The following is an 18,883-nucleotide window of genomic DNA, read 5'->3' on the forward strand; positions in this document are numbered from 1 at the left end:
TCCCTGCCTCCCTCACCCTGTTCTGACTGCCCACCGGGCAGACCTGGGATCTGGCAGTGGGACGCTCCTATAAATCCTGCCACGTTAACGTAACTACCTGCCCTCTCTCCACATTCAGGATCGAGTCCAACGACCTGCCTCTGCTGACGGCCATCGCCAGCACTCACTCTCCTTACGTCGCCCAGATACTCTTGTAAGCTAATGCTCAGGACAGCTCCTCCTCGAAGAAAATCGGATTCTCAGCCAGAGGAGGAAGGACGGCAGCTCCCTGCGACCACGAGGCGCCGGCAGGGCGGACGGACGCGGTCCTCCCCGCGCTGTGTGTGAGGGGGGCCGCTTCCCGGGTGCTGGCTGGAAGCCGTCGGTTTACTGACTCCAGGCGTCTGTGTTGTCGTGGGCAGTCAGGCCTCCATCACCCTCGGTCAGCGTGGGCGCTGAGGGCACAGCGGTGACCAGGGACCTGAGCGCGGGCCTGAGCGACACAGGCATCATCGCTGCTAGAAGCATCCCAGAGTGCAAGCGTGAGCTCCCCAAGCTGGAGGAAGCGATCCTGCTGTCCCGAGAAGGCGGTCAGCACGGGGACCCTGGGCACCAGGTACCGCGGTGTAGTGAAGCCCGCGTGTACCGCCTCCGCTCCGCTGGCTCCCGTGTCACCATCTGGCAGAGAGCACGAGGGGGCTGGCTGTGGGGAGCAGAGCTCCAGGGACCCACTGCTTCCGGCCTTCCCCCACTTTCCCTTGTTTGAGATGCAGCCACGGGTAGGTTAGGGATGGACTGTTGGTGCAATAACCCGAGAATCAATGTAGCATCCTCGTCCCAGCCACACGTAGTGCACAGCAGCGGAGGGCACAGTCCGACCCCTCTCGCTTCGTCCTGAGACTTCAGAGCTCTCAGCAGCCTTGTCAAAGGGGCCGTTTACCAAAGTTATTTCTATAAGCTCGAGAGCATTTCTGTGGCTAAATCCCTCCAGCTAAAGCCACCTTCTTCCTGTAACAGTTAATACAGATGACTATTTACACTTTAAAAGGCACAGCTGTCCAGGTGGGAAGTGAAATTTGCAACAGTTCAGGATGACTTATGAATCAGTTTGAACATTTCTAAACAATTCATCTATGAGCTCAATTTTTACTCTTATCATCTCTGTGCCTTCCAAACCCTACATTCTTTTCAAAACACCTTCCCAGAAATTGACTGCCCTGTAGTATAAAACCTGCCACAAGGCAGTATTGCTTATGATGAGCGTAGTTTGCTTTTTAAAAACGCTGAATTTTCTGTTGATAACAAACTTTAGTTTACCGATTGTGAAGCAGGCGATGTCCTGACGTCCAGGGTAAAGGAAAAGACTAGTAAATTGGTGGTTAAAAGGCAGGGCTAACCCTGTTAACAGCACACCTGTTAACACCTGCAGGCCTTGAGAACGTTCATTCTAACCAGGCTCTGATCTCCTTCTCCTTTATAAATCAATCCCAATCCTGTCTGTGTAGCTTCTGCACCTAAGAATATGAAACGACTTCCCTTTCAGGAGTTAGAATACTCTGTCTTCAGATTTGCTATGTGATAAAATCCTAATCCCAAACCCCAAGTTACATATGTCTCTGTCTATATTCTTTGATAAATGCGAGTTGTTTGTTTGAAAGAGCAGAGCAGCAGGACCAATGGAAAAAAACAGGTGTGTTCTTTCTTAGGAGTGGTTCTTAGGGATAGGTCATAACTACGGCCTTCCCCTCTCTTTTCAAGAAATCGTGTGTTGGTTTTTTTTTTTTTTTTCCCTTGGCTGCTCCACTCAGCCTGTAGGATCTTAGTTCCCCTACCAGAAACTGAATCTGGGCCCTTGGCAGTGAAAGCTCAGAGTCCCAACAACTGGACCATCGGGGAAGTACCCCTTCTCTCTCTCTTTTTAAGGATGTGAAGCGCAGAGGGTCTCGAGACTCTAAAAATCTTTAATTTGTATTTTATGTCTTTCTCTCATAAAAGTGATGTCCATTTTATCTACGTTTTCTGTTTTCCTTTTGCCTGACGTCCGAGATGAGACGGGTATTTAGAGTCCCTGGTTCCATGACACCATGGTGGTTGTCGCGGACCTGGCCCACGGCCGCCCTCTCCCCATCTGTGTCCCTTACGTGTGATGCACTGTGCTGAGCGAGGTCACAGCGTCCCCTCTGCACCGGCTTTGAGCATCCCCCAGTCTCTGACTCCCTTCTCACTGGCATGTTCTGGACGCTTTCCCTCCCCTGCCACCCTCCAGGGTTTACAGACAATAACTAGATGCAAAATCAGTGCAGGTAGCAGCCTGTGGAGCGTTAGACCCAGCCCAGGGAAGCTGAGCTTTAAATGGTCAAGTCTCAACTTCACACAGAAAAGATGTGGCCCAGCCCCTGGCAGCTGAGGAAACTAGCTTGGCCTCTGCACGCCCCCCTCCCCCAGAAGGTGATGAGGGAGACCCCTCAGGACACCAGGCAGCCCGCCCCTCACGGCTGCCGCCTGCACCACAGACCAGGAATGTTGCTGCTCTTCTGTAAACCCTCCTCCTCTCAAGAACATCCACCTGTTCTCGTAAACGCAACCTCTTCCCAAAAGTGGAAAAAGAATCTCATGGAACTGGGTGGAGACACGCCGGACACCACCCCGGGGCCGGGTTCTGTCTCAGCCACAGAGGTGAGGAAGGGACCCGCCCTCGCCCAGGCCCACCTCAAGAAAAAAACAAAATTTAAAAAAAAATGTACAAATAGAGAAAACTACCTCAGTTGATAGGATTCCACCTTTAGGGTTTCTTCAACTTTGACGTCTTACCTGTTGAGTGTACCTTTTGTAGCATCTTGCTTGTCCAGGCGAATGGGAGGCAGACAGAGCGGGTATGCACCAGCATTACCGTTCGGGCCTTCCTCCAGCATGTCAAGGCTTAATTTTTCGTAGATTGACGAGTGATATGAATGTAAAGATACTTGTGTACGTTTAAACATGACAATGAAAACTTAAAATGTAGCTTCCATACTTGTGCATAATTCCAAAGTATTTTATTTTTATCAGTGTTAAATAGCTTTTTGTACAGGCTCCAATCCATTTTTCTGAAGTGTGCTGTTTTTTAATGAAAGTAATGATAAACTTTTCACATCCCATGAAACTGCCGTTTACACATCGCAACTTTTTAAACTTATCATATTTTTCAAAGTTAACTTTTTTCGGGGGAGGGAAATCCCCGCCTGCTAAAGTATACTAAACTCTTGTTTTGGCTCTTCTAATTAGGTCCTGAGATTTTATAAAATTCAGTCTGTAGCTTTTTAGGTTCCTCACTGGAGTTGGTTGTACATAAAAATAAAGAATATAAAGTGACCCTACAGTTCTTTTAAATATCTGGATTTTTCCACTTACATGTGCTTTTGAAAGTATTTTGTTCATGCATACTTTCACCAATAAATTGAAAAAGTCTTGAGCTTCTTGGTAAATGTGAACCATTTGTTTTCTATTGTGCTTTGGGGGCAGGAACCTTTTAATATAATATTTGCCTAAATCAAGCAGCCCCCTCTGAATGTTAATTTTTAAATGTCCACATTTGGTGAACCATAAATCTTGGAAGCAAGACTGCAATATGCTTAAATTTAAGTGGTGTTTAAAAAGGAGAAAATTCCAGGATTGGTTTGTTATCATTGAAGTTCCATTACAACAAATTGATAGGACTTTGTTTTTGATCAGTTAAATAGATATCAGTATCAATGTATGGAATTCTTTTTTCTTAAAACTTGTTCACATATTACTTTGATCCATTTTTCTGTGGCATCTGGTGCAATAAACCTTCTGAATTTATCTTGAACACTTTCTTGGTACTGCCTATGATTTGTCTGTTTAATCAGACTTAGACATCTCATTTCCAGTAATTCACGCTGAAACAAGCCCACTGTAAATGTTACTGACTCTCAGCAGGGGTGTTTGGTGAGCATGTAACGGGAGAGGGCTCCGGGCACAGAGTGGGTGGGAACAGAGCAAATCTCCCAGGGATAGAGAAAATCTCGTCACGTGCTGGACACCACGGAATAAGGAGTTATCCCACCTCCTGTGTGACTTAGATATCCTGCTGCCGTTCATATGGGTGAAAACCTGTTTATAATGATTTAAGCTAAGAATTTAATTCTGCTTTACATAAATGCACAACATACTTTTCTCATGATCTTAATATATACCTAATTTTCCAGGTAATGCCACTGTTGTATAAATTGAGGCAAGATTTTACTTTGTAAGGTTTAGGCTGTTAATAAGAACTGACATACATTTGGAAAACCATATTACCAGTAGCTGTGTTTATCATGGAGTTTGTCATCAACACAGTCTTCTGATCGTCTCTGCTTATAGCTACTTAGAGCTGTTGCCTTCACGGAGATTCCATTTGGAAGCAAGTGTCTGATGATTATACTTTCTAAACTACTAGTGCCCTAATATTTATGTATTAAACTATATATTAATATAAGTTGTAAAATAGTACCACTAGGACATTATAGTGGTTTGTCATAAATTATGTGTGTAAGTAAGTTACTCTGTTGATGAAAACTATGCATTTTATTTTAGGAAAATAAAGGGCATTACAAAATATTTACTATGAAATCTATCACTGATGCATACAGCCTCAAGAAAAACATGCTATTAAAAGTAACTTTTGTAGCAATATGAGACCACATTGAATCATGTCATCTTAAGACTACAGTTCAGTCCTCAGTCATGTCCAACTCTTTGCGACCCCATGGACTGACTGCAGCACACCAGGCTTCCCTGTCCATCACCAAGTCTCGGAACATACTCAAACTCATGTCCATTGAGATGGTGATGCCATCCAACCATCTCATCCTCTATTGTCCCTTTCTCCTCCTGTCTTCAATCTTTCCCAGAATCAGGGTCTTTTCAAATGAGTGAGTTCTTTGCATCAGGTGACCAAAGTATTGGAGCTTCAGCTTCAGCATCAGTCCTTCCAATGAATATTCAGGACTGATTTCCTTTAGGATTGACTTATTTGATCTTGCAGTCCAAGGGACTCTCAAGAGTCTTCTCCAACACCACAGTTCAAAAGCATCAATTCTTTGGTGCTCAGCTTTCTTTATAGTCCAACTCTCATATTCATACATGACTACTGGAAAAACCATAACTTGGACGAGATGGACCTCTGTCTGCAAAGTAATGTCTCTGCTTTTTAATATGCTGTCTAGGTTTGTCATAGCTTTTCTTCCAAGGAGCAAGCATCTTTTAATATCATGGCTGCAGTTACCATCTGCAGTGATTTTGGAGCCCAAGAAAATAAAGTCTGTCACTGTTTCCATTGTTTCCCCATCTATTTGCCATGAAGTGATGGGACCGAATGCCACAGTCTTATTTTTTTGAATGTTGAGTTTTAATCCAACTTTTTTAAGACTACAGGAAGGAGGTAATGTTAGATACTGCTAACTCCTTTTTGGATTAAATGAAAATTTTAAGTGTTTTTTTTGCTCCCTTTAAAATCATGCCATTGATGAAGCACTTATACACACACACACAGCACACTGCTTCTTGGTTCTATTGGATGCATGATGTACATTACCTCATTGAATCCTCACACCTGGATGAGGTGGGTACTATGATTGTTAATCTTGTATGTCTCCTTGATTAGGTCACAGTACCCACATATCTGAGTTTTGCGTGCGTTATGTCATAAATCTGGAAGACCCAGCAGTGGCCACTGGAAAAGGTCAATCCTCATCCCAATTCCCAAGAAGGGTAGTACTAAAGAATGTCCTAACCATCAGACAATTGCACTCATCTGCCCTGCTAGTAAGGTCATGCTTAAAATCTTGCATACTAGGCTTCAGTCAGTCAGTTCAGTCGCTCAGTCATGTCCAACTCTGTGACCCCATGGACTGCAGCACACCAGGCTTCCCTGTCCATGACCAACTCCCAGAGCCTACTCAAACTCATGTCCATCGCATCAGTGATGCCATTCAACCATCTCACCCTCCGTCGTCCCTTCTCCTCCCGCTTTCAATCTTTCCCAGCATCAGGGTCTTTTCAAATAAGTCAGTTCTTTGCATCAGGTGGCCAAAATATTGGAGTTTCAGCTTCAGCATCAGTGCTTCCAATGAATATTCAGGACTGATTTCCTTTAAGATGGACTGGTTGGATCTCCTTGCAGTCCAAGGGACTCTTAAGAGTCTTCTCCAACACCACAGTTCAAAAGCATCAATTCTTTGGTGCTCAGCTTTATCTTTAGTCCAACTCTCACATCCATACATAGCTACAGGAAAAACAATAGCTTTGACTAGGTGGACCTTGGTGGGCAAAGTAATGTCTCTGCTGTTTAATGTGCTGTCTAGGTTGGTCATAGCTTTTCTTCCAAGGAGCAAGCATCTTTTAATTTCATGGCTGCAGTCCTCATCTGCAGTGCTTTTGGAGCCCCCAAAAATAAAGTCTGTCACTGTTTCCATTGTTTCCCCATCTATTTGCCATGAAGTGAAGGGACTGGAATGCCATGATCTTCATTTTCTGAATGTTGAGTTTTAAGCTTCAGCATTATGCAAACCAAAAATTTCCAGATGTCCAAGCTGGGTTTAGAAAAGGAGGAGGAACTAGAGATCAAATTGCTAACATTCACTGAATTATAGAGAAAGCAAGGGATTTCAGAAAAAGCATCTCTGTTTCATCGACTACACTAAAGCCTTTGTATGGATCATGACAAACTGCAGAAAGCTCTTAGAGAGATGGGAATTACCAGACCATCTTACCTGTCTCCTGAGAAACCTATATGCGGGTCAAGAAGCAACAGCTAAGAACCCTGTAGGGAACAACTGATTGGTTCAAGATTGAGAAAGGAGTATGACAGGGTTGTCTGCTGTCACCCTGTTTGTTTAACCTATACGCTGAGCACACCATGAGAAATGCCGGGATGGGTAAGTTACAAGCCACAATCAAGATAGGCAGGAGAAACATCAACAACCTCAGATATGCAGATGATACCACTTTAATGGCAGAAAGCGAAGCGGAACTAAAGAGCCTCTTGATGAAGGTGAAGGAGAGTGAAAGAGCCAGCTTAAGACTAAATAGTAAAAAAGACTAAGATCATGGCATATGGCCCCATTACTTCATGGCAAATAGAAGGGGGAAATGTGGAAATAGTGATAGATTTCTTCTTCTTGGGCTCTAAAAATCACTGGGGATGGTGACTGCAGCTATGAAATCAGAAAATGATTGCTTCTTGACAGGAAAGCGATGACAAACCTAGACAATGTGTTCAAAAGCAGAGATATTACTCTGCCAACAAAGGTCCATATAGTCAGGGCTATGGTCTTCCCAGTGGTCATGTAAGGTTGTGAGAGTTGGACCATAAAGAAGGCCGAGTGCGTAAGAACTGATGCCTTTGAACTGTGGTTCTGGAGAAGACTCCTGAAAGTCCCTTGGGCAACAAGGAGATCACACCAGTCGATCTTAAGGGAGATCAACCCTGAATACTCACTGAAAGGACTGATGCTGAAATTGAAGCTCCAGTATTTTGGTCATCTGATGTGAACAGACACCTCATTGGAAAAGTCCCTGATTCTGGGAAAGATTGAGGGCAGGAGGAGAAGAGGGTGTCAGAGGATGAAATGGCTGGACAGCATCACCGATCCAACGAACATGAACTTGGGCAAACTCTGGGAGATGGTGAGGGACAGGGAGGCCTGGTGTGCTGCAGTCCATGGGGTCGCAAAGAGTTGGACGCGACTGGGCACCTGGACAACAATAACAACAACCCAGATATCTGGTCTCACACCAGTGTGATGTTACTGTGAAAGCATTTCATGAGAGAAACACTGAGATGAATCGGCTTTGAGTAAAGTGGATAATCCTCCATAACATGAGGGGGAGGCTCATCCGGTCAGTGGGAGGACCTCAGAGGAAACAGAGATGGAGATCCCCTGAAGAAGAGGGAATTCTGCCTTCCAGCGGCCTTCACACGATTGCCTGGGTCTCCAGCCTCCTGGCTTACATGTAGATGTGGGATTTGCTAGCCTCCACAACCACATGAGCCAATTCCTTAAAGCTATCTGTCTGTCTGTCTGTCTGTCTTTTTATCCATCCATCCATTTGTCCCTTTATCCATCCATCCTATTGGTTCTTTTCCTCTGGAGAACCCCTGAGTAATACAGGTACTTAAGATATTGTCCCAAGGACATACATGAGGAACCAACAATGCAGCTGGGAGTCAGAATATCATCACACCAGGTTATAGGATGGATCCTTGGAAGCAAAGATCTTTAACATACTGAACAGCACAGACTTCACAGCTTCCCCTTGAGGGTTGAGAGGCAATTCACATAGACTCAATATGTGCTGCAAAGTGGGTGCCGGAGAACAGGCAGAGCCCAGGTGAGGACAGCCTCTGAGATGGCAGGGGAGGAGGTATCACCCCTTTTGTGGTGGGAGAGTGGGGATTAATCCCCACACTGAGCCTTGCCCTCTGTGTTCTTGAAACCTCCAGCCAGCAGTCATCAGCCCTTTCCTGGTCCACTAGCTCTCAGTCTACTGAGCCTCCTCCTAGGCCCCCTGTCCCCCTTCTTTACCCTCAACTTCTCCTTCCTTGACAGCTGAGCATTTTCTAGAGAGGCTTCCTTGGCATTCACTTCTTTGCTTCCTACTCTCTCACTGCCCCCTGCCTCCCCGCTTCATCTCAGAAGGTCTGGGTTCGGTCGGCCTCCACTGCCTTCTCCCGTAGTTACTGAGGTCTTTCCCCATGTCCGGTCGGTAACCAAAGCTGCTGAACTTGTTTTCTTTGGGTCCCAATGCATCGCCTTTTCCCCTTCCCCTTTGCCTTCTTTCAATCCCTCCTCATTTCTCAACTGGGTTACCACAATGCCCTCAAATTCACCTCCCTCTCAGCAATCCTATTCCAGGCTGACATCTAAATGACCTCCCCAAAACGAAAGCTTAACCCTCTCACTTCTGTTTTTAGAGAAATGCAAAACAAAACTACAAGGAGGTATCACCTCACACTGATCAGAATGACCATCATCAAAAAAATTCTACGAACAATAAATGCTGGAGGGGATGTGGAGAAAAGGGAGCACTCCTATATTGTTGGTGGGAATTTAAATCAGTGCAGTCACTATGGAGAAAAGAATGGAGGCTCCTTAAAATACTAAAAGCAGAATTACTGTATGATCCAGCAATCCCACTCCTGGGCATATATCCAGAAAAAAACACAATTAAAAAAGGTACATGTACCCCAATGTTTCTAGCAGCACTATTTACAATAGCCAGGATATGAAAGCAACCTAAATGTCCATCAATAAAGGAATGGATAAAGAAGACATGGTACATATATAAAATGGAATTTTACTCAGCCATAAAAATGAATGAAATAGTGCCATTTACAGAGATGTGGATGGACCTCGAGATTGTCATACACAGTAGATACGTCAGAAAGAGAAAAACAAATTTATAATATTGCTTATATGTGGAATCTAGGAAAATGGCACAGATGAGCTTGTTTGCAAAGCAGAAATAGAGACATGGACGTAGAGAACAAACTTAGGGATACCCAAACGGAAAGAGGGAGTAGGTAAATTGGGTGACTGGGATTGACTTATTGATGTGTGAGATAGATAACTAATGGGAACCTACTGCATTGCTCAGGGAACTCTACTCAGCGCTCTGAGGTGGCCTAAGTGGGAAGGGAATCCAGAACCGAGGGGATCTAAGTATACGTGTGACTGATTCACTTTGCTCCACAGCAGCAACTAACACAACATTGTAAAGCAACTATACTCCAATAAAAATTAATTAAAAAAAGAAAGTTGGTCCAGGAAAGTCCAAGCTCTTCAGCACCTGTCCGCCTCCTCTGGCCTCACCACTGAGCACCGACTCCCACCCCCGACTCTGCAGGCAGTTGGTTACTCAGCTGCCTGCAAAGTCGGCCTCCGAGCCCTTCCCAAAGGCACTAGCTGATCACCGCCTGTGCCCTGTTAATCCTTCATCCTGGTCTCCCACTTCCCTTTGCTCCTGCTGTGACTCAAAATGCAGCTTGGGGTGGTGAATCCTCCAGCACATCAGGGTCCCTGGACGTGAAGAACCTCAAGCCCCAACCCAGACAGACTGAATCAGAATCTGCACCTTACTGTGATTTCCAGACGACGCGCACATGGGTGTGTGTATGTTGTGCTTAGGCGCTCAGTCGTGTCCAACTCTTTGCAACTCCATGGACTGTAGTCCTCCAGGCTCCTCTGTCCATGAGGATTCTCCAGGCAAGAATACTGGAGTGGGTTGCCATGCCCTCCTCCAGGGGATCTTCCCAACCCAAGGGTCAAACCCAGGTCTCCTGCATTGCAGGTGGATTCTTTACCATCTGAGCCACCTGGGAAGACCCCAGATGATGCATATGCATATTAAAATGTGAAAATCACTACTCCCACATCCAATGTGAGTGAGTGGGCAAGGGAAAGAACGTACCAATCCCTGAGATTATGTCCACGTTTTGGAGGGAAGGGGAGCAATGAAGATATTTGCAAGCAAAGAAATGATATAGAAGTGGATGACAATGTTGAAAGTGTCTGTCATATACACAGAAGTTCCACAACACTTAAGTAGCTATTATTTATGTGGAGAAAATAATGTCAACCAAAAAGCAAGAAGGGAAAACAACGAATGTAATAGATGGTAGGACTTGAGAGATATTTTGTGATTTAAAAGAAGAAATTGGGGGAAATGTAGGTGGCGCTAGTGGTAAAGAACCCACCTTCAAAGCAGGAAGCATGAGGAGAGTTTGATCCCTGGGTTGAGAAGATCCCCTGGAGAAGAAAATGGCAGCCCACTCCAGTATTCTTGCCTGGAGAATTCCCCCTGGACAGAGGAGCCTGGCGGGCTACAGTTCATGGGTTGCAACTTGACTGAAGTTGCTCCAATAACTGAAGCAACTTAAGACAGCATAGCATGGAAGAGGTAGTTTAGAAATTTGTGCAACTGATTTCCAAAAATATTTGTACAAGCATTTTGGGTATTACATACAAGAATGGTACATACTGTTATATATCATAAATTGCACTCTGAGAAACATTTAGAAATTAATCTCTGTACTTGGGTTTATAGGTATAAATCGAAACTTTAGAACATGAATATAAAATGTCCCCATTTTCAGCTATCTATCTTGATGAGAAAGCATTGTGATATTGCGTATAGGTTTTTGTGTTTAAAATGTCTCCCAGTACTATTGACAAAGTTTTGTTTTTCCAAGGCTGCTTCCAGGACATAGTCTTGGTTCTCACAACATAAGGATGGCAAGTGGGCTGCATCTCAGGTGAGTACAGTAATAGGAGCCACGCACAGGTGACTGGTGTGAGGCTTACTTTGGAAGCTTGAATTTATAATTTGCTCCAACCTATTTTCCCTGAAGAGAATTTATGTCAGGTGAGAAAAGGGCTTGAGTACTTATGGAAGTATCACCCACAAGAACCCTAGGGGAATCATCCAAAGAAAGACCTTGGGGAAAAAGTTTCTAAGGTATCTCTGGAATTTACAAAAAAAAACATGGCTGATAAAAAAGATTATTTTGAATGATGTAATATTTTGTTTATCTCTGGAGGGGAAGAGGTTTAACCAAGTGATCAGTTACCATCACCAATGATGAGTCAAGTACTCTGTGATGTGATACCCTGCAGATGACATGAACACTCACCTTGGGATTCCTGCCTGAAACACATCACCCAAGAAAATACCAGGTATACCTGAATTAAGAGGAATTCCACAGAACTGGTCTGACTCCTTCAAGAACATCAGTGTCATGAAAGACCAAGGCTGAGGAGCTGTTCCTAACTAAAGGAGGCTGTGAGGCTTGAGAACTAAACATAAGAGCTAATCCTGAATCAAACATTGCATCAGGGAACATGACAAAGAGCACCGTTGGGTCAACTAATAAAATTTGGTTATGAACTGAGGATTAGGTAACACTGTATCAGTGCTAAGTTTGCTATACCTTATCATTGTACCATGGTTATGTGTGAGAACCCCGTCATTCTTAGGAAATGCACCCTGAAATCTTCAGAGGTAAAGCAAAACCATGTCTGCAACTTACCTTCAAATGGTTCAGTAAAAACAAAAGTGTGTGTGTGTGTGTGTGTGTGTGTGTGTGTAGAAAGAAAGCATTACAGCAAATAAAATTACCAACCAATGATTCTGGGTGAGGAGTGTATCGGTTCACTTTGTACTGTTCTTGCACCTCTTCTGTAAGCTTGAAATCATTCCAAAGTCAGTCTTTCAACAGATTTTTTTAATGCATAAAAGCATCTCAATTGGATTTAGTAGGATGCATTTGGGATCATTCCATGATCACGCTAGTTCTACACAAAATTAATTCACTGGTAGAAAATAATGAATTAAAGCCTCTTTCACACACACTGCAATAAATCTCACTTGGACCCAGCTCAAAATTCAGACCACATAGGAATGTCAGCAGCCAAATGCTCCATTCTTCAATTCAGAGCATCCCTGGGGTAGGACCTACTGAGGACTTCCTTGGTTCCTCACAGAGTGTTTCAGATGGATATATAATTAATTGTCACACAGACAACTCCTAATGAACAGATCTCTGGTGCTAGAGGGAAAGCAATATTCTAGGGCAGTGGTAAGATTCTCCAATGGGGGCAAGCAGCCTCTCTCCTAGTAGAGAACAGGAGTCGCGGTGTATCTGAGCTAGTGCGGTCATTTTCTATCAGGGAAGGTTCTTGTCACACTCAGTATTGAAATGCTGGATGACTACAGAGAGGATTTGCTGTGGGATGATGCTGAAGGACCTCAGGAAATCGTTGTTCATTTGAATATATGCTTACACACTCTCCACTTGACTCTCATGGTAACTCTACAAAATATTCAGAACAGATAAAAATATCCCCATTTTATGAATGAAAAAACCCACATTGGGAAATTATGCAACTTGTTCAACATTCAGGCAGTAATGGGGAGAAAACCTTGAATTTGAACTGGGAACTCTGTTGACCAGTCTATGGGGTTTTAAGGATTGCTTATAGATTTACCGCATTTCACAGACTGAGAGGTTTCTCAGGTTTTGGAAACCAAGCAGATGGCTATGCTCTCTAGGTTAAACCATACGATATATAAGTGGTTCTAAGGACTAAGTCACACCTCTTGTGTAAAATTGGAATAATACTCACCTATACAGACATCACTGTGGAAATCCGATATGAATTACAAAACATTTTGATAGGTTGAAAAGAACAATAAAATCGATTATTTATAGTATTACTATTAAATGAAAAGTAAAAAAGAAAGTGAAACTGTAGTCATGTCTTACTCTTTGCCGCCCCATGGACTATAGCCCTCCAGGCTCCTCTGTCCATGGGATTCTCCAGGCAAGAATACTGGAGTGGGAGGCCATTCCCTTCTCCAGAGGATCTTCTCAAGCCAGAAATTGAACCCAGGTCTCCTGCATTGGCAGGCGGATTCTTCACCATTTGAACCACTAAGGAAGCCCATTACTATAAACAGCACTGAGTCATATGTTAAAACAGCTTAGTCTTTTCCAGAATGACTCAGAAAAGCTAATGACCCATGAAAGTGAAAAGTGAAAGTTAGTCTCACAGTTGTGTCCAACTCTTTGCGATCCTGTGGACTGTAGCCCACCAGGCTCCTCTATCCATGGAATTCTCCAGGCAAGAGTACTGGAGTGGGTTGCCATTTCCTTCTCCATAATGATCCATACCTCCTCCTTTTTCGGTAGCTTCGGCAGCTTCGGCGGTCTGGACACTATCGGCAGGGCTGCCTTGCTCTGTCGGAAGAGGACGGCCCGTTTGGAGTTTCTTTGGCTGGTGTCCTCGTAATCCCCCATGTGCCAGGCAATAAAACCACGACTGGGGCTTCCTTCCGCATCCATAATAGAAGGATTGGGTTGCCTGAAACAGGAACAGATTGGTTGGTCCTCACACTGGAAGGATGTTAGAAATAAGGCCACCAGGTTTCAGATGCTGGAAACTCATCTGCTTCTGTTGTGATCATGGTGATTTCTAGCCACAGAGCTTGAAAAGCTAAGGCCCCCAAGCCCTGAGCCAGCATCCTGAGAAGTTTCAAGACTCTGCCCCTCCACTTCCCCAGGGAACTACCTTCCAAGGTGAACACTTATCTAGGAAGGTTGTTGATCATTTTGCCTGGGTACCATGACTGCTCCAGGCATCCTTCCAAGCCGAACAGGCCAGATGCTGGGAAGCTGGGGGTGAGCCAGGCCTTGAGTTCTCCCGAAGGACACGCCGGCTGGGTCTGAGACCTTGGGAACTCAGGGAAATGCCAGCTTGGTGATGGCAGACTCTGGCTTTGGACAATGAGCAGCAGCAAAGATCCTGGCTTCATTCTCCTTTCCCAATCCAACACCCTTAAACTAGAATATTATCTGAGGACTGCTTGTCCATGGTAAAAGGCCAGGTCTAGGGGCAAAGACAAGAGGATCATAGGATAAGGACTCACCATGGGCTCCCCTGGTAGCTCAGATGGCAAAGGACCAGGCTGCCAACTTAGGAGACCCAGGTTCAATCCCTCATTTGGAAGATGCCCTCAAGAAGGAAATGGCAACCCACTCCAATGCTCTTGCCTGGAGAATTCCATGGATAGAGGACCCTGGAGGGCTACAGTCTATGGGGTTGCAAAGAGTCCGACGTGACTGAGCAACTAACACTCTCATTTGGAAGAAAGTTGGAGCTTCCTACCCCCAAACCCCTCTTACCAGGCACCCAGGGCCTCTTGGCCACTGCAAAGCTCCTTTCCTAGACCCTGAGTCTTCTGGCTTCCTCAGTTCTTTGGGTCAAGGGTCGGGGCAGATCTGTGCGGCCCTCACTCCTGGCAAGTCCAACACTAGGGAAGTAACTTGAAGACAACTAAAGACAGGTGGGTTCTAGAACTTGTGGGAATTGGGGCCAGGAGGAGAGGCAGCACTGAGCGGAGCTGAATAGAGGGGGAGACCCCTCCTTCCACCAGATCCCTCCTTCCTCTCCACAACCACAGAGACCCTGTCACCTCTTGCAAGCTTGCCCCCAGACACCCCATTGCTAGTAGGACGGAGGTCCGCTCTCCAAGTCCACAAAGGGGGGTGGTCGCTGTCTGTTTCTTTTTTTAATGCTCTGCCCATGGGGCCCCCAGGCCCCTCCCACTGGCCGTTTTCTCCCCTCTGAGACCCCTGTGCTCCCAGCCGTCCCCACCTCCACCAGCTCAGAGGAGGACTCGCCTCCAGACCTCTGGCCTTGTCCCCCGCTTTTCCTTTTCCCTGTGACCACCCTCTCCTTCAGGGACAAATGGCAGCTACTCCTTGACAACACCTCTCCTCTGAAGACTTCATTCACCCCTTGTTGTCGTTCAGTCACTAAGTCATGTCGGACAGTTTGTGACCCCAGGGACTGCAGCACGCAAGGCCTCCCTGTCCATCACCAACTCCCGGAGCTTGCTCAGACTCGTGTCCATTGAGTCAGTGATGCCATCCAACCATCCCATCCTCTGTCATCCCCTTCTCCCACTGTCAATATTTCCCAGGATCCGGGTCTTCTCTAATGAGTAGGCTCCTCACATCAGGGGGCCAAAGTGTTGGAGCTTCAGCTTCAGCATCAGTCCTTCCGATGAATATTCAGGGTGGATTTCCTTTAGGTTTGACTGGTTTGATTTTCTTGCAGTCCAAGTGACTCTCAGGAGTCTTCTCCAGCACCACACTTCAAGAGCAGCAGTTCTTTGGCCCTCAGCCTTCTTTATGGTCCAACTCTCACATCCATACATGACTACTGGAAAAACTTTGATAGACCTTTGTCGGCAAAGTAATGTCTCTGCTTTTTAATATGCTGTCTACATTTGTCATAGCTTTTCTTTCAAGCAGCAAGCGTCTTTTAATTTTGTGGCTTCAGTCACCATCTGCAGTGATTTTGCAGTCCAAGAAAATAAAATCTGTCACTGTTTCCACTTTATCCCCATCTATTTGCTGTGAAGCACTGGGACCGGATGCCATGATCTTAGTTTTTTTTTTTTTTAACTGTTTTCCTCCTTTGGTAGCACATTGTATTTGACTTATCTGATGGAAGCTGGTAGAATATACTTATTAATAAATTGCTAGTGCAATAGGTTCTCCTCCTCCCATTTCGGGGCTCCTTAAAGAACCCAGAAGTGCCTCTTCATCACTGCCTCCCAGGCGCATTACCCTCCTGAAGCATGGCTGGCCCGGGGGATCTGTGATGGATGAGGAGGGAGAGGATCAGAGCTGAGTCACTTTAAGGCCCGACCCTTCTGCAGCAGCTTCCCTCCCACCACGGCAGGTAAGCAGGCACGGATCCTGCACCCCCCTGTCTGAGTTTTCTCATTCATGACTACGGAGTAATTGCCAGGGACAATTTTAGGAAAGCGTAAAGGGAAAGAGAGCTGCTGGTTAGAATGTATGGAACAGGCACTGTTTACTGTTTCCACTAGCTTGATTCATGATTCCTAGGAAAACCATTTCATACAAATGTGCCACATTTCCCTAAAAATAATATATTACAGAAGGAGTGACACAGAAGAGCTTAGAAAAGAAAAATCCTTGCATGTCCTTAGTCTTCATTCAAGTGCTAAAATATTTTATAATCTGTTTTAAATTCAGACTGTCCTATGGCCCTGAATCTCACCTTACCAGGAACAATAGAAAATTAAAAATTAATTGTAAGTCAGAGACTTTAGAGATCTTATACATACAATTGCCACATCAACTATGGAAATTTACACACACTGTAATGGAACTTACAAATGAGCCACAAAAGTCAAAAGCTGACGAAAGAGCAGAACTTTTGGCTCCAGAAAGGTTTGAAGCATGAATGTCAGGCCATCAGTAATGATTTGGTGTTAGTTACAAACGCACCATGGCAGTAAACACTCCACACACACACACAGACACACACACACACAGAGACATGCACACACCACTATCCCCAAGTAGTGCAAATATTCCTAATGTAACATTCTATTGATTGTGTTAAGTAGACCCCTAAGGCTCAGGTCTTTTTCTTTTTAAATAAATTCAAGCTTATAGAAAGATGGAGGCACACCATAAAGGCTTCTTTTCCTAAACAATTTGAAAGTACATTATTGACGTAATACCCATTATTCCCAACTATTGGGTTGGCAAAAAAGTTCCTTCAGTTTATGGTCATGAAATGTTATGAAAAACTGCAAAGACGCTTTTTGGCCAACTCAGTACTTACATGTGTAATTCCTGCAAACAAAGACATTCTAAATAACTTCAATATAATCATCAAAATTAGAGGAAATTAGCATAAGCAGCAAAATAAAAAATAAACAAGTAGGACTACATCAAATTAAAAAGCTTTTGTACTGCAAAATAAACCATCAATGAAGTGAAAACACAACTTATATAATGGGGAAAAATATTTGCAAACCAGATATCTGATAAAGGGCTAATATCCAAAATACATAAAAAAAACTCAATAGCAAAATTAAAAAATATGCCAATTTTTAAATGGGCAAAGGATCTGAAGAGACATTTCCCCATTTTCTCCTTTAGAGATACATGAAAGGCCAACACACACATGAGAAGATGTTCAACATCACTAATCATTAGGGAAATGCAAATTAAAACTATAGTAAGATATCGCCTCACACCTGTCAAAATGGCCATCATCAAAAAGACATAAAATTTAAAAAAAAATTTTTAAAAAGACAAAAAATAACAAGTGTTGGTGAGGATGTAGAGCAAAGGGAACTCTTAAACACTGTTGGCAGGAATGTGGATTGGTGCAACCACTATGGAAACAAGTATAGAGGATCCTCAAAATAATTATAAACAGAACTGCCATAAGCTCTGGCAATTCCACTTCTGGGAGTATATCTAAAGGGAACAAAAACACTAAATTGAAAAGATGCTTGCACCCCAATGTTTACAGCAGCATTATTTATAATAGCCAAGACATGGAAACAACCCAAGTGTCTGTCAATGGATAAATGGATAAAGATGTTGTGGTATACACCTATATAATGTATATTCAGTTCAGTTCAGACACTCAGTCGCGTCCAACTCTTTGCGACCCACTGGACTGCAGCATACCAGGCCTCCCTGTCCATCACCAACTCCCAGAGATTACTCAAACTCATGTCCATTGAGTCGGTGATGCCATTCAACCATCTCATCTTGTCATCCCCTTCTCCTCCCGCCTTCAATCTTTCCCAGCATCAGGATCTTTTCCAATGAGTCAGTTCTTCACATCAGATAGCCAAAGTATTGGAGTTTCAGCTTCAGCATCAGTCCTTCCAATGAATATCCATAATAATGCATATTACTCATTAAAAAAAAAACCCAAAGAAATCCTACCACTTGTGACAAGATGGATGAAGCTTAAGGGCATTATAGTAAGTGATATAAGTCATACAGAGACAGCTACTGTATGATCTCACTTGTTTGTGGAATCTCAAAAAAGCAAAAAACAAAACTCACCAAATTCAAAGGAAAAAGAGTTCAGATTTAAGTTACCAGATGCAGGGCACAGGGGAAAGGGAAACTGGATGAAGGCGGTCAAAAGGTGTAAACTTTTAGTTGTAAGATAAATACATACTAGGGGTGTGATGTACAATATGATGACTACAGTTAACTCTGATGTATGAGAAACACAAACTGATCTTTAAGAGTTTTCATCACAGGAGAAATGTTATTCTTTTCCTTCCATTGTATCCATATGAAATGATGGATGTTAACTAAACCTATTGTAGTAATCGTTCCACAATGTATGTTAATCAAGCCACCATACTGTACCCCCTAAATTTATACAGTAATTCATGTCAATTATTTCCAATATCCCTTGGTGTGGGTATTTGAGGAAATCAGAAAATTAATATTTATATTACTACTACCTACTTCTCAAACACCATTCATATTTTGCCA

General features: G+C 44.0%; 2 protein-coding genes across 9 annotated transcripts in view; one reads left to right on the forward strand and one right to left on the reverse strand.

The window, feature by feature from the left end:
* FNIP2 (folliculin interacting protein 2) overlaps positions 1-3,808 on the forward strand; it is a 123,912-nt gene extending 120,104 nt beyond the window's left edge. For all 8 annotated transcript variants that reach the window (XM_043902302.1, XM_043902301.1, XM_043902307.1 and 5 more), the window contains one exon: positions 119-3,808. In XM_043902302.1, the coding sequence (XP_043758237.1) occupies positions 119-197 (79 nt within the window). In that variant the 3' untranslated portion in view covers positions 198-3,808. The remainder of the gene's footprint in view (positions 1-118) is intronic.
* The window catches only part of C5H4orf45 (chromosome 5 C4orf45 homolog), a 132,929-nt gene that overhangs the window by 3,825 nt on the left and 110,221 nt on the right, over positions 1-18,883 (reverse strand). Inside the window, exon 5 of the mRNA XM_043902311.1 lies at positions 13,697-13,886. Within this exon, the coding sequence (XP_043758246.1) occupies positions 13,697-13,886 (190 nt within the window). The remainder of the gene's footprint in view (positions 1-13,696; positions 13,887-18,883) is intronic.

The sequence above is a fragment of the Cervus elaphus genome, chromosome 5 (genome assembly GCF_910594005.1).
Source record: "Cervus elaphus chromosome 5, mCerEla1.1, whole genome shotgun sequence".
Lineage (NCBI taxonomy): Eukaryota > Metazoa > Chordata > Mammalia > Artiodactyla > Cervidae > Cervus > Cervus elaphus.